Raw genomic sequence first — 16,665 nt, 5'->3', positions numbered from 1 at the left:
TGCTTTGGGAGGAAGGTGGGGTGGATGTGAAATTTAATACCCATTCTTATAGTAATGAAATATGAGAAGAACTTGAATACACCTATACTGTAGTTTTATTTTTATGTTTTTATGTCTGTGTGCAGGACACACTGATAAAAACATAATATCTAGGAGACCTGAAGGAATGGTAATTCAACCCTTGTTTAAAACGAAGGAGTTGAGAAAATTTTGGGATTATAAATGAGCTATGTTTTGAATAAAGATTTGTATGCAAACAAACTCAAGCAGAGTTGGTGAGCGCTCCTTGGTTGGCTCTTTACTAAGCAATGTGTTTGTAAATACGGATAAAAGAAATGGCTAGGGGAGGGATAATTGATACTTTTCTATGGTTAATATATGGTTGGTTATATGATATGTAGACAAATACATAAAATGCTCTATAACATCTAATGGTGAGGCTATTTCAATGCATTCAAGTTGATTTTAAATCATCTCAAGTAGGAAATTCCACAATATGAAAACTAATGACATGTTTATAAAGAATTAGATACTGGGGCTGTTTTCTGCTTTGTCTTATCTCAGGAAACAATGCTTGCTGATCTAAACACCCCCTTTGAAATTTCCTGTCCACAAGTTTGAGGTGGGACAGTGGATCCTGATCCGAACGTGAAAGGAGAAAAAACTGCAACCTAAGTGGGAAGGACCATTCCAGTGTTGCTGACCTCTGAAACAGCAGTCTGGACGAAAGAAAAAGGGTGGACCCACTACACACGAGTGAAGGGACCAGTAGCTGAACCAAAAGAACAGTGGACCTGTGTTCCAAATCCAGAACCTTTAAAGCGACAGTAATCGAATGTCCAAACCAGATCTATGACTGGAGAACGATATAGGAGAGCAACAAAAACAGAAGGATGTGAAGCCTGCATTACGAATGCCACCAAAGGAAACGCAGTAATTAAAACCTTGGTATATTATACCCCAGCACCTAGGGGATGTATATTTCAATCTATGTGTCAATTAAATAACACACAATATTCAGTTTGTAAGGGAGAAGACAAGAAGATACAATGTTATGATCCATCAATGCCAACATATTTCAATTTTAGTATATATGTAGGTCTAGCTAAAACAGGAGCAAGACAGAGACCTGAAAATGAATGGAAAGATTAAAACTATGTTAACGAAATTATATTTGGAAACAGGAATGAATTGGATGAAAACTTTGCCTATAGCCCTGTTTAGAATAAGAACACAACCTAGGAGGGATGTTGGGATTTCACCTTATGAGATGTTATTTGGCATGCCACTAAGAAATGCTAGTATACAAATGGGGAATCTACCTAGTAAAGATAAGGGACTGATTCAATACTTGCAAATACTGTCCCAGACTTTTGATTCTTTCAGAAAAACTGGCTATTTGATACAAACTCCTCCTCTAAGCTTCAAAGTCCACTCCATTGAAGTCGGAGACCAAGTGTGGATAAAGACGTGGAAAGATGATTCCCTCAAACCGAAGTGGGATGGACCGTTCTTGGTGTTATTGACCACAGACACTGCCCTTCGAACACAAGAAAAGGGTTGGACTCATTATACCCGAGTAAAGAAGGCTAATCTTGAGGAGTCGGAAACATGGAAAGCATTTCAAAAAGAAAATATTAAACTAGTGACCAAATAAGAAATGAGGGAATTGAATGGGAAGGTTCTAGAAAAGTTTAAAATTTTCTATTCAGCAACAGGCTCACTGAGCATGTGCAAGAAAACCTGAGTACGTGCCTGGAACTAAGTAAAGAATGTCCGCATGTAGAGAACAAAAGAATACCCATATATGGTAAGGTAGGAGGTAAGATAGAATAATTGTGTCGTCTGATAGGTTTGTGACCTGCCACGTCAGGAATAGCTGACGTAGGTATAGGAGGAGATAGGGAGGGGTATAACTGCTGTTAGCTTTTGTAGGAGGTGTGGCTTTTCCTTGTGACTCTTGTGAGTACAGGTTAAGTTCCACCACGCTTTGCAAACCGTCTTTTCCTGCTAAACTTGATTTTTGATAATAAAAGAAACTTTATTCTGCTACTCCGAACCTCGTCTCTGAATTTCTTTCAAGGAATTCTACAAACAATACCAACCAGGAGACTGTCCTGCCTAAGCCATAAAAGCCAGCTGGGTGACTTTGAGCCAGTCAGTTACTCTCAGCCCAGCCCATCTCATAATCAAGGAAAGAAGCAACCTAGAACTAAGGAGAAATTTTCGGGCCATTAGAACAATTAATCAGTGGAATGGTTTTGCCTCTAGGAGTTGTGGGTGCTCCATCACAGGAGGCTTTCAAAAAGAGACCGGAAAACCATTTGTCTGAAATGGTATAAGATTTCCTGCTTGAACATGGGGGTTGGACTAGAAAACCTCCAAGATCTCTTCCAACTCTGTTATTCTGTTATTCTCTTATGGGAAAAATAGGAGGAAGAAGGAGGACTGGGTACACTCTCCATCCTGAATTACTAATAAAAATAATAAAGGCAAGATAAAAATAAATTTTCAAGAGACTAAGCAGGAGGATGAAATTTGCTAGACAGCCATGAGAAATGTTTCTTTCTCTCCTTAAATACATCAAATGAATGATAAATAACTTTCTAACTTCAGAATGAGCTAAGATGAGCAGCAGTTTGTCTGCACTATCTGAAGACAAATTCATTTTGCTGCTGCAATAAAAATTAAGATTATTTATTTTACTTCATGACTTTTGATTCAATTTAATATAGATTGCCAGCGATGTGGCCAAGATATGGCAGTTTGGAAATTTCAACATACTTGTAAATAATGCTGATCAATTTTTCCCGTGGAAAACTTGGCTTTACTTTTTTATGATATTTCTTTGAAAAAATTCAAAACACTCTCGAGGTATATTGCTGGGTGATAATATGAAAGTCTTCAACAATGTGATGAAAATTACAGCCAAAACTTCCTATTTTAAAAGGAGTGAATTACTGATAGGATTTTACTGCCTATGCACAGAATTTATGTGTGAAGACAACTTGACCTGAAGAGAAATGGCAGATATAGTTCTCTTACACCCAATTACAGCTGAATCATGCTTCATTACTCATGTTACGCTAAACTTACCACTGAAACTACAGCATGGCTGGGTTTGAATGACACACTTAATCATGTCAATAGCAGGGCAAACATATTGTGTAAACATCATAACCTCATTCGTATGGGCAAAAAAGAGGAAATTTTAGCCCCAAACAATTGAGATTGTTAGTAAGATTATTCAAATATCAAAACCCGGTCAATATGTGACAGTGTTTAAGTCACACACCCAACCAGGTCTTAAAAAAAAAAAAGATAAGGAACACCTGACAATGGGAAGCACTTTAAACTCACTATGCATATCTGTGTGGGAAGTCAGCCCCCCTCCCCAAAGAAGGAAATATTTTGGGGAATATTAAAAAGGCAGAATATTATATTTCCCCAAAGGATCTTAAAGGCAGAAAAGCAGGCCCAGTTTTTCTTAGTAGCCCCAAACAGAAACTCAGCAAGGCAAGACAGTAGAAATGCAGATTTGATAATCCTTTCAGAAAGACTGGAGTTAGGAAGCTTAGAGCTGATGGGATTAGAAACACAAACATCCCTAGAACCAATAACTCCTTCACCCATCCAACACAGGACATAGCCATCAACCACAGCCATAGGGAAGCAGGGCATGACCTTTTGGACATAATAGGATTAACCCACCACCATCAGAATACAAAAAAGACATGCCAAAAGCTCAGGTCAAAGTTCATGCCACAGGAACAACTCCAGACACAAAAACTCAAGAAGGTATAAAAACCCATCACTCCCAGCAACATTTGGTTAGCTGTTCCAGAGCCATATGCTGTTATGGTTCTCTCTTCAATAAACTACAACCTTCTTTCTAAAGCAGTCTCCATTTTGTTTATACCTGGCTTGGACTGGACCCTGATGAAGATTTTTCATTTCAACACCTAGAAACATAGAACATGTCATCACAGACCCATCCAATGGTTTCCTGGGCAATCAAAGGAGTTTCTTAGCACATCAGAATTTCATCAGCATTCTTCTGCTTCCAGAGCTGGTAAGATATTAAGAAAAACTGGAAGAACTGAACAGAAACTCTATATTGTACAAAATTATCTGGTCGGTATGACATAGGGTCATACATCCCAATGTAAGAAGCTATTACTTAGTGTCACAGTTAGCAAGTTAACTGTGGTGTGCATAGTCACTTTATAACTGAATGAAAAATAAAATCAATGTAAGAACAATAAGCAAAATCACTTCTATTCCTTTCCAAGATATTAATGTGCTTTCATGAAAGAAGTGGCTGTGATATGCAGATTATTGCTATCTACTTTCTATTTATTAGTTTAGTAGTTTATGAAGAATGCTTTTGAACATGGTCTTATTTGAAAGGGGATATTATATGCATGAATTTTATTACAGGGAAATCTGACTTGAACTTCTAAAGCAAAGCGAGTTTCTGCAGTCACTTATATATACCTGCTCAGAAATAAGTTGTGTTCAATGGGATTTCTTTCCAGGCAAATACTTACCTTACTTAATCTAAGGAACACTGAATGTCTTTTCTCCTGCTGAAGAATTTCTTCTGATATAATGATTCAGAGTAACTCCTTTCTGATAATGTTGTAAAAATAGATTTAAATGTCAGGCTTGGGATGCTTTAAAAAATAATCCTATCCCAACAGTAATCAAAAGGTAAAAAAGACCAATCCTAGTTAAGAAATGGTGCTCTGCATAAGCAGTCTCACTCTATTAGTTTCATTTCTGCAGATAAGTTACTTTTTCCGGAGTAAAGAATGAACTGGAATTTTAATTAAGTGTTTTGCTGAATATCTAAATGTGATAAGCATATCTGCAACAAAACATCTGGATAATCAGTTTTATCATATTAGCTTTATTAATACTCAGGTTCCACTAAAAAGTCAAACACTTCCAGATCATGTATTTTTGCCCCCTTTCCCAGAAAACCATCATTTCAGGTAATTTGTTTCTCCTTTTGGCAAGTAAAACCAATTACAATCTGCTCTATTCTTTGTTTCCTTTATTGCTACATGTGCAGCCTTTTAAGATAGCTGGGACTACTTTAATATTCTGCAGCTATAGTCACTGTTCTGTTCAAATGAGAAGAAGGGGCACAAATATTGTTGTCTTAAATGGATTTGAATTCTTGTGTGGTTATCATTTTTTTCCTTTATTATTTTTTAAGGCAATTGTCTGTAGCAATGATTGAGGATAGACATCAGCAAATCCTTATTGAACAAAAACTTGGTTATTCTTAATATTCCTGCTAATAAATATTAATATTCAGGGCTCTCAGCTTCTTGTTTCTAAGATTAACCATTACCTGTCTAGCCTGTTGGAGCAAATGACAGAGGTTGGAAAATCAAGAAGGCAACAAAGGAGTGTGAAATACAACTGTGTTGGTGCTTTTTGAATGCAAAAAACCGCTTCAGCACATGGACATGCAAAGTGCTCTCTTAAGGCCTGTTAGCAAACCCAATGGCTTCAATTATGTGACTACCTTTGTTGCATCATCTTCATTTAGGGAAAATGTTTCTTTAACTAAAGGAGTTGATGATATAAGTTTCCCTCCAAATGCTCTAAAGCATATTTTCTTCTTTGAATGTGAAGTGTTGTAAAGCTCTGCAAAGAAGTGTATTCTTCTGACTTAGTCAGATGCCTCTCAAATACTGGAAAACTAGAACTAGTATGTAAAATAACAGGGAAAATATAGGGAGACTTATAAGGGAATCTTTATTTCCTTTTAGTGCTACTTTGCCTAGTTGCAGATCTGCTGCCATCTTGGTCTATAACTTTGTTTGCATAGATTCAAGACTACTAGCTTTGGCACAGTCAACTTAGCCTCGTTTAATTTGAAGCAGGTAAACTGATTTTTTATAACCTCCTTTTATTGTCATTATTAAAATAACAATCATTTATTCATTGTAGTTCCAATGTTGTGCTTGGTAATAGCAGCATACACTCTGTACCCATTCAGAACCTAGTAATTCTGGTTAAAAGGGAGAAGTGTATTTCTGGGGAGGAGTTCCCTCATTTGTTCCACCCATATTCTAGATTGTAGTTACACAAATTTATGAATGAGTGGAACTCTTTCACTTGACAAATTGCTGCACCTTAAATACCCCACACTTAGAACAAAGACAGAGAAGGTGAGAAGACAGAGAGCCCAAGAAGAGGTCTGACAGACTTATGGGGGCATTGGTGACAACACCCCATCACTTTGGCATTTCATACAACCTCAACGTTTTTGGTTAAGCAGGTGTGAACATCCCATAATTCCCAACAATTCTACCTCTGAATTAAGAAAGGCTATAAGAACTACAGAAGAAATCCCCACAGCAATGCTTTCATGGAAGTCTTGCTCGCCCCAGCAAGATGATTTCTACAGATCACTGAAAAACATCTGTGTTTTAGATCAGTTTAAATCAGCCAAAATCCTCTGATTTTCTCCTGGATAGATGAAAGAGAAACAAGGGAAGATATTTAGAGAACTAGAGTGCAAAGGCATGGTATAGCAAAAGAATAACATGGAAGGAAGATCAAACAAAAACACCCCAGAACTTTCCCATTGCTGTGGTCATTCCTTTTAGCCCTTTTTCTTGTTTTCTTTATTTTCTGACCTGGATTCAGGCTTCCTCTCTTATGCAGGAACCCTCTAGACTTGTCCAATGGGACTTTTTAGAAATATAACTTTTTAAAACTATCTCTTCTACCTCTAGGAAGAATTTCAGCCTCCAAATGAGAGGCTGATCTCACTTCCAGTCCCCAAGAAGTGAGGGTAAATGTTGCCTTTTTCTCTTTTTGACTTTGCAGTTTGTTCTTTTTAGGTTTTGAATTGAATTACTAATTTCCTCCAGCTAAGATAATTAGATAATTATTTTTGCTATTCCCCTAAGAAATTACTTGAATACTTTAAATCTGCTTGTTTTATGTGTGTCAATATTTTTTTTAATTGGAAGAAGTTTTATATGTGTGGTAATTGGGTTCAATGGCCAAAATACACTTTTGACAATGGTGTAAAGTTCCATTAATGAATATGTAACAGGAGAAGTTTGAAACATTCTCCTGAGTATATCTGCCAACAAAAAAGAGACACACAAGGAAATAGAATCAATTCCAAAAAGCTCAGCAGTAACAAATAATGAATCACCAATACAGAAGGCAATAGATTTTGAGAAACAAATTTCACTTTATACCACCAGTTATATATATCCCCATCTATACATTTTATATCATATTGATTCCTTTTACAGTATAAACTCATTTAGGAAATAATTGCTGAATTTAAAATGCTTTAATATTTTTAATGTATATTTACATTCTCTCACCCAATCCCCACTATGATAATATTTGTGTCTTATAGACACTTTCTAAGCTACCACTGTATGTAGACATCTTGGATCCTGGTCACACATATGTGGCATTTTCTCAATCTCCATATAGCTACCAAGCCCAAGGAAGCAAGAACTAAGCAGATTTCAGTAGCAGATGTTTAATTCTAGGCTGGGATGAATATAGATTGAAGAAACTGTAATAAGAATTTGCCACTTATAGTCAGAATCTTTTTGAGGCCCTTTTTCCAGATCTTTCGATTGGAGCTGGTTTGCCATTTCTGAAGTAATGTTTCAACCAGATCTTTACTTGCTTTCCCACAATTTCTTACAATTATTTTATCTCCCTAACTACATTTTCCAGCATCTATCACTATTGGCCATACTGTATAAGTTTGCTAGAAAAATACATCTGATACATCTCAGCAAGATTTATTCATTTTCTAAAATTCCACATACATTAATAATTCATTAAGCAGAAATTTAAATGTTCCACAATCTATCCACACTTACTTCCTATAGATATATAAAACTGCATTGAACCAATTACCACCACAAGCAAAAAATTACAATCAAAGGCCCATAAATTTAATCTCTAACTTCTTACATCTGAAGCTTTTTCCACTAGAAAGGGTAAACAAAATTATGGCTCTAATTTGTTAATTTACAAGAGTATAGAAAAGTGAGCAAAACCCTCCATTTTAAACTAGTTGTTGTTTTAACCATTTAGTTATGTCCAACTCTTGGCAACTTTTTAAGCAAGTACTCTCCATGTTACAATATAAGTTAATGTAAACATATTTCATAACCCATGCTATGGATTATAACCGCAATTTGTGTCACTAAAGTACTATACCTAAAATTCAAGATTATAATTGCAGAATTATCTATACAATATTGAAAAATGATCATCTTGGTTATTTTCCATGTATTAAGATTATAATTTATTTTTATAAATTATAACAAAATATAATTTTCATATAATGATATATAAGTAGAATCTAATTCAAAAGCAGTTCATACCATTACATAATGATCTTTTAAAACAATTTTATTAACATCAACAGCCTTCTCCAATCTTCAAAAACAGTTTTGTGAAGAGAAAATTAAAGAAAAAGGACCAGATTAGCTAAAATAAATATGTTCTACAGGGTCCCACTGGAATACTTTCCATTAAGGGAAAACTTCAGTTTTATGCATTTCTAGTTTTCAATTATAATTTATTATGAACATGATTTATTGACAGATACATAGAAATATTCTTAGCAGGAATGGTAATGAACTAGCCTTATGAAACTGCCTAACATATTTTAAGATATGTTGCTTGCACAGACCGACCTGCCAATACCTGTCAATATATGAAATAAATGATTTGTGTCATTTTTAAAGTGGTTCAGATCCATCTTTTTAGTATCAACGATAAAATGAATTGTCCAAGATCAATAAAATGTAAGATGCTTGAACTTCCACTTGACTGTTCTGTGAACAAGATTACTTTCCTCTTTGACAAGAAACAACATGTGAAAAAAATGCACACTGTCAATACACAAAAGGCTGGTTCATCCTAAACACCCTGTGTTGGACACTGGTAGAATGGAAGAATTAGAAAATGTGGAAAGCACTTGATTGCTTATATAGTTTCCCACAGTTGAATAACATTTGAAATCAATAATTATAATCCATAAATTTAAATAAAATATTTTATGCAGCTTAACAAGAGATTAAAGTTACTAATGAACTTCTGATTCAGTACTTATTCTGTAGGATGTTGCCTTATGCCAAGTGAACCTACATCCATCTCATTTAGCATGCTATGAGCTGGCAAAGAATATGCATTAAAGGCTTATTATATCAATAAATTAAATAAATTGTTTATAATAGAAAGTTCTTCAAGTGTTCTTCAGACCTATCTAAAGTTACAAAAGCTTGTATTCCACCACAAAAATTCTCTTAGTTTTGATTTCTCGTTTCTGATTTTATTTATAATACATCTCACAAAAGGTTCCACTATTTTATAGTAGTTCTCATTTCAAGATACCTTAATCAAATGTTAGTTTTGAAATGATCATTTCAAGTCTGCGCTTGTTTTCTGCAACAGAATTACAATTTATTACACGAATTACCTTTAAACAAGCTGATCGGTATTACTTTACCAAAGACAAATGGTAACTACAAAATATAAAATATAATTTCATTTGAAAGCTAATTTCTATGGGCCAGTAACACAGAGAACAGCTTTCTATCTTACAGTTCTGGGAAAATATCTTCCTTCCTTCCTCTTTTGGACCCTTCAAATTTTAGTGTATCTTTGCCACTGAATGTTGATAAAGTTGACTAACGTATCAATGGATTCTGATCAAATCTGATGCTTCCTTCGCTTGATGTCATAAAGTCATCCAACATGCAATGTGCCAGAGTAAAAATGTAATTGCTTCTTTACATGACTGGTCGTACCACCTTTAGCTGCAATATTTGTGCCCAAACAATTACCTATAATTGGTAATTAGTGTCTTACGCTCTATGCAGGAATTTGTGCATTTCTCCATGGCAAACTGTTTCATTTGAGTAATATTTAAAGGTTTCTGAATGCTCACTTCAGAAGCTGCCACAACTCTTCTACAGGGTTTAGATCTAGAAATTGATTTGGGTTGAACACTGAATTTGCCCCATTTTGTAGGATTGCTTTTATTTTTAGAATTGCTATCTTGCTGCATAATCCACATGCAGTTCAGAGGACAGAGAAAGAGAGAGAGAGAGAATTTGAAAATCTCTTGTAGAATTTTGTGTTACAAAGGAGAGCCTCTCCAGAATGAAAATGTTGCTTAGCCATCCAGGACTCTAAAGGAATTTGCAACACAGCACATTCTTCATGCAGAAATCCCTGAACAGATTTAGATGTATGTGTTCTGTTTCAAAATTTGCTAGCTGGCGCATAAAAAGTTACACTTAACAATTAAACATCAGTGTAATAGAACAGCAAAGTAGTAAGCATTCTGCCAGATAATGGCTGTGGTTTCTAAACAATATTCTGAGAAGGCAAAAATTACTACAAATACTAAATCATAAACTGTTATACATGACACTGTGCTGTATCATCATCTAGAACAGACATGTCAAATACAAGGCCTGGGGGCCGGATGCGACCCGTGAAGTGGTTTCATGTGGCCCGTGAAGCCATCCTGGAAACAGTGAGGGAACGGTCCCCGCTGCCTTGGCTCTGGCCCAGGCTGGCCGGGAGCCAATGTACAATTTTGTGGTGGCCATCTATGCTGAAATGCATTCAGTCTTAGCTCCACAAGGCCATCCAGAAACAACGAGGAACCAGCCCTGCCGCGTTGGCCCCGCTTCCTGGGTGCATGCTGGAGAGGTGTCACCCTTTGTGAGGAATGAAGAAATGCACCATGCTTTGGCACTTGCCCCGTCCCACTCCCTTCTACCAGAGACCCTCAGATCTGTCCCATTCCTGCCCAGGCCCCCACAGGCACCCTTGACGTGAACGATGTAGAGCTGGCCATGCCCACTCAGTAGGCCACACCTACTCCAACCACGCCCCCTGGCCCCTCCAAGGGCAACTGCAATGCTGATGCGGCCTTCAATGAAATTGAGTTTGACACTCCTGATCTAGAATAAAAAATCATGAGAAATCTTGGATTATACAAAGTCAAAACAAATGCCAGTGTTTGAGTAACTGAGTTTTTAAACATTTTATACATTCAAGGGCCCTTACAAGAAATACCACTTAAATGAAATTGATTTTTATCCTTCTTTAAGTCTGTCTTCCATTCACTTTTTAGAGAAGATAGTAAAAATTAAAACTCACTTAAATCAAGCTTGATTTCTGATGTCCATATAAACCATGTGGTTTTCTGGAGAACTATGAAGATGTGGTATTTCGAGGCATAGAAGGTCTAGATTATCCCTTTTAATGTCTTTTTCTACCAACCCCCCCAATAAAATTTCACTTGATTTATTCTAACAGAAGTAAACTTCTTCTCAATTCCTTCCTCTTATGTTATGTGTTGAATAACCAATCTGCTTTAAATAGGTATCCCACCTTATGAACACTTTTTGAATATCTAAGCATGTGCACCTTAACATATAATCATGTGCACCCACACCTAAAACTCTATATTAAAAGAAATTTAGGATATAGCTAGTTATTCATTTATATTCTGTAAATTTCAGATTCTTCAAAACCTGAAGCATTGTTAAAGTTGCCCATGAACACCTGAGCTAATTGATTCATATATATATATAACCTGCTTAAGGAGTAACAAAAACAGATGTACAGATCACATCTTCATTAACTGGTTAGATTGGCTGTGGGCGGTCACAAAAGAATTATCGCAGGTGGTAGCAAAATAATAATCGCAACATTTAATGCCCAAGTGTCTTTTCCAAGCTAGTTTTCCTCTAATCAAAGCACTCAGTGCTAGGCACAAAAGACCATATCGCTAATTATATTCCCTTAAAACAACCCAACCTCTCCCTCAAATAGATATAATCAAACTGAAATGTTTCCATTAACTTGCATCAACTGGAGTTAAACCCACAGAACCAAAAAGTCAATGAAGCTTAATAAAAAGAAAAGAATCCACTTGGATTAGCAGCAATTTCATATTCAACGCACCACAGAGGGGAGCTGATAGTGTTGAAATCTTAAGACAAAGTTGAAAAGCAATATCGGATTTAACACTGATTAATGTCGGTATTTAAACCAAAGGCTGCTTATTAGTCTTCCCACCACTTATTTCCGCTATTTTGTGAATACTTCAACATCAATTACTGCAGTTTTTTCAGGCTTTGTGGTGGGAGTCATCCCTAAACTAGAGGAGCTGAGAGCAGATCTGAAGTTTATTGGATAAAAATGGCAATAAGCATCAAGGCTAGTTTAGCAGGAATGCTTTTGAAAATAAAAAATAAAGAGCAAAATAAAGAGGGTATTATCTATCACTGACTTAAAAGAAAAGAACAATTATTGTAGGGAAAACCTGACCGAAGAAGACATACCCTTTCAGATTCAGCCTAAAGAAAAGACTGCTATAATTCATTAACAAGTTGATGGTGGGGTGGAATGAGAGAGAGAGAAAGAAGGAAAACAGAATACAAGAATTTTAACATTACTGAAAGTGAAGCTCTCTGATTTCTATGGTCATTTTTCCAACTTGGTTCCAGAATGTCAATTTGGTTTATAAGCAAACTGGTTCTGCTTGTAATATTTTTCTCCTAGCCACTTTCAAAAAGGGCATAATTTTACTCCATCCCAAAAACTGTTTTCCTAAAATGGTCCAGACCAGCACATTTTCTGATGCTGTGACTCTGAGTATAAGCCAGGATGAGAAACGGTTGTACTTACAGCATCCCAGACAACTGAATTTCTACACAAATGAGGTTAGAAGGCTATCTATATGAAATTTATTAGAAAGGGCAGGGCAATAGAAAAACACAGCTCTGCCCCACTGAGATGGCTGAAATATTTTGGTGTTACTCTGGACTCCAGAGAAACAACGAAACTTTATGAGTAGGAAAAATGAATTGACCATCACCCCCAGTGCATCAATGCTATTTAAATGCTCACTTATAACTGTTAAAATGTTGGACTTTGACCAGGAAGACACACTTAACCATACAGTTGTCTCTTTTGCAACCCAACATATGTAAGGATATAAATGCAATTAGGAACTGAGTAAACAAATTACCCTATAGTTTATTTTAAAAAACCCTTGAAATGATGTGGTTTGTATCTTTTAAACTATTCTCAAAGAAGTTAAAGCATTATGCATCCAACCATTTCAGCTTATGCCAGCTACAGCTTTATATTATGTCGACCCAGACTTTAATCTATATAGCTAGAGGCTGAACCAATGACCTGAAAGTCAGCTCCACATGCCAAGTCAGACCAGTTCAGCACTCAGTCACAATTTATGACTGCCATGTTTCTACTCATACACAAAACAATAATTTTGAAACAGAACTCTAGCCTTAGTTTGTGTGAAAATCCTACAGCTTCCATTGGTTGAGAAAAGTTGTACAATTCAATATCAGATTTAAATACACAAACCAGAGATTTTCTCTCCTGTTATGAATAGGACATAAGAAGTATACCGCACATAGCTATAACATTTTTCTGAGAACTGCATGGATTGTTTTGATTGTTCATAATAGGAAGTGTGTTTCAATAAATATACAAAGGTCTTATTATAAGGGGCCACCAGCAAATATGGGTACAATTTCTGTATATTTTTAAAAATAACAAGAGAAAACCCCGGAAAATGTTAGCACTACAAGGAAGGGAAAGAAGACTAATTGTGTATGTTAAGAAAAACCTTCCCTAAGCTATATCTCAAGAAGATAATGTTTGTCCCTGCTCCATTGTAAATAATAAGCAACGTCTGGGCTGAAGGGTCTATTTATTTATTTAAAGTATGAATGAATTGCACAATCAATGCCACATCAAACTCAATCCTCAAAATAAACTCGTGGACATTCAATCTGGGAAAGGACTTCAGCTTACAACTTTACCCAAGTCACTTCAAATGAAATTTACTAAACTGGAACAGTGCAAGGTAGAAGGGTAAAATTCATTTTAATTTCATATGCTTGTTTCTATTGTAATGGGACTCTAAAAATGACTAATACCGGTACATCCATTTTTATTATTACAGTATACTATTCATCTCTATAGGAGACTCTTTGGAAGCTGGCATATAGTCAATGAATATCAATGAGTGGCTTCATTCAGTTTTGAAAATTATGGACAGCACGTTTCTCCCATTTGTTCTAGTACACTTTCACTCACACATACAACTTTTTCCCCTTAGTCATGCATTAATTAAACCAAGTCTGGGAGAGACAATAATGATAGCACTACAGCAGCTCTCAGGTATAAAGGGACTACAGTATAACAGGACTACAATTCCTATCATTTCTTGTTGCCAAATAGACTTAAAGCTTGTCCCTATACATAGGAAGAATACAGCTCTGACACAGCTGGCTTACATTGAAAAGAACAGCCTAAACCAGAAACCTTACACACTGTGCCATAATTGTGCAAAAAGAGAAATTTCAATGGCTATACATACACACAGACACACACACAAACACACACAGAGAGACACACAAAATTTAAAGGCATGTCCTTCACAATAACTTATCTACCCAGTTTTGTTTTGTTTTACTTTCTAATGTTTGGTGTTTTCGTTCTCAGGTATAGAAAGCACTGCCTCTTTTACAGGTGTTTTGCCAAAAGAAGGCAATAGGACTCCTGTATGATAAAGAGCACACCCTACTGGCAAAGAACAATTGTTACTGGTTGTAGACAGCTAAAAAGTTGAATCCTATAAGGTTCCTCCAGTTTCAAGCTGAAGAATTTTATTCATATGTTTCATAGTATCTTGGGAGCTTATGAATTAATACTAAACTCATGTTATCCAAGATTGTAGAAGGGAACAACTACTTGTATTCCAGCTGCTAAATTCTTTGAAGTCAACTAAAAACTTTTTTTTGGGGGGGAAGTCCCTGCTGGGAAGAAGGAAGGAAAGAAAGGAAGGAAGGAAGGAAGGAAGGAAAAAAGGAAAGAGAAAGAGAAAGAAAGAAAGAAAGAAAGAAAGAAAGAAAGAAAGAAAGAAAGAAAGAAAGAAAGAAAGGAAAGAGAAAGAAAAGAAGGGAAGGAAGGAAGGAAGGAAGGAAGGAAGGAAGAAAGAAAGAAAGAAAGAAAGAAAGAAAGAAAGAAAGAAAGAAAGAAAGAAAGAAAGAAAGAAAGAAAGAAAGAAAGTTGACAAGCCTCTCCTCTTTCTTCCCTCTCCCAATTTGTTCATCCCCTGAAAGTCGCTTTAGAAATTTCAAAAGGATTCTCCATTCATTGCACAATGAAGCAATTCATGGTTTCAACTGCTCCCAAGCGCAGCTCGGAGGGGAAAAGGCATCGCTGCTCTCTTTTCCAGGCAGGGAAAAGTCAAGCCCAGAAGGTGGGCGATGCCAAAAAGAAGCCTTGCCGCCGCTGCCAAAGGCACCCAAAAGAGAAGCACTTTCGCCCCGCGCCCATTCGCCGCCGGCGCTCCGGATGCCTTCCTTACCTGCGATTTCCTGATAGGGGATGTTAACCAGGCTGAAGCCTTTCGCTTTGTACGCCTCCCGCACCTCGCCGCAGCTCCGCGCTTTCACGTCAGCGGCTCCGGCCCGAAGTGACAGCAACAGCCCGAGGGAAGCCCAAAGCAGCGCCCCCATCCCCGCAACCATGGTGCTCCCACAATTTCTTTCCAAGAGAAAAACCTTGCCCCCAAAAGAATCGGCCCGCTTGGTTGGGAAAAACAGGGAGAGACGCCAAATCCACTGGAAAAATAAATCCCCGAGAACGGTTCCTCTTCTCCTTTTTCCTCCTCCTCCTCCTCCTCTTCTTCTTCCTCTTCTTCCTCCTCCTCCTCCTCCTCCTCTTCCTCCTCCTCCTCTTCTTCCAAAAAGCGCCGAGCGGAGCCCTCCAGCGCGAAGTGCCTTCCCAGAGACCTCACCCGCGTGTGTCTACGCGCCAAGCATACCTCCTCGAGCGAGCCCCGCAAACTTTGAGTATAGCCGGGCTGGGGAAGGAAGGCTGAGGTTCTTCAGGGCACAAGAGGCGCCGCCGCCGGCACCGCCTCCCTCCCCTTCGCCCACTCCTCCCGCGGCTTCCTCGGCCGGTCCGGCGGGTGTGTTAAAGTCCCCCCCGCCCCCCCCCCGGGTTCAAAGCCAGCTCCGCGGGGCCAGGGGTGCCCTGTCGAGGGAGGAGAAGCCGCGAGCCGCGCTCAGGTTGAAGGCAGCGGGAGGAAGCGGCGCGCGGGAAAGCGAGGATTGGCTGGCGCGGCCACGGCGCTTCGCCCGGGTTGAGCGGCGGACATCAAGGAAACGAGGCTCACCTCTCGCAGGAGGAGACCGGGGGGGAGCCTCCGCTCCGCCGCGCGCAAGGCTACCGGGAGCAGCCGAGCGGGCGAGAAAGCGGCGGACGCACACGCAGCGCGAGCGAAACGTGCTCCAAATTGCAGAACCCGGTTTACAGAAGAGGGGCGGGAAGGAAAACCCGGGCCGGATTTCCCCCCTCCTCTCCCTTCTCTGGGCCCCCTTCCCCAAAGGGAACAGAGTGATCGGAGGGGGAGGGCGGGGCGGGCACAAGCTCTCTCTCTCTCTCTCTCTCTCTCTCTCTCTCTCTCTCTCTCTCTCTCTCTCTCTCTCTGCAAAAAAGCCGCCTCTGGCCTCGGGAAAATGCCAGCTTCAGAGGCGCTTCGGGGGCGGGGGGGGGCCTCATCGGGCATCTCCAACCTGGTGT

The 16,665-nt window shown here is 38.3% G+C and overlaps 1 protein-coding gene across 2 annotated transcripts in view; it reads right to left on the bottom strand.

Annotated features, from left to right (window-relative positions):
* The window catches only part of GPC6 (glypican 6), an 818,259-nt gene extending 801,828 nt beyond the window's left edge, over positions 1 to 16,431 (bottom strand). For both annotated transcript variants that reach the window (XM_039337642.1, XM_039337643.1), the window contains exon 1: positions 15,446 to 16,431. In XM_039337642.1, coding sequence (XP_039193576.1) covers positions 15,446 to 15,608 — 163 coding nt within the window. In that variant the 5' untranslated portion in view covers positions 15,609 to 16,431. The remainder of the gene's footprint in view (positions 1 to 15,445) is intronic.
* Between the last annotated feature and the right edge of the window lie 234 nt (positions 16,432 to 16,665).

Source organism: Crotalus tigris, unplaced genomic scaffold (genome assembly GCF_016545835.1).
Source record: "Crotalus tigris isolate CLP2741 ecotype Arizona unplaced genomic scaffold, ASM1654583v1 scf7180000017685.4511686, whole genome shotgun sequence".
Taxonomy (NCBI): Eukaryota; Metazoa; Chordata; class Lepidosauria; order Squamata; family Viperidae; genus Crotalus; species Crotalus tigris.
This window is presented reverse-complemented; position numbering and strand designations above follow the sequence as displayed.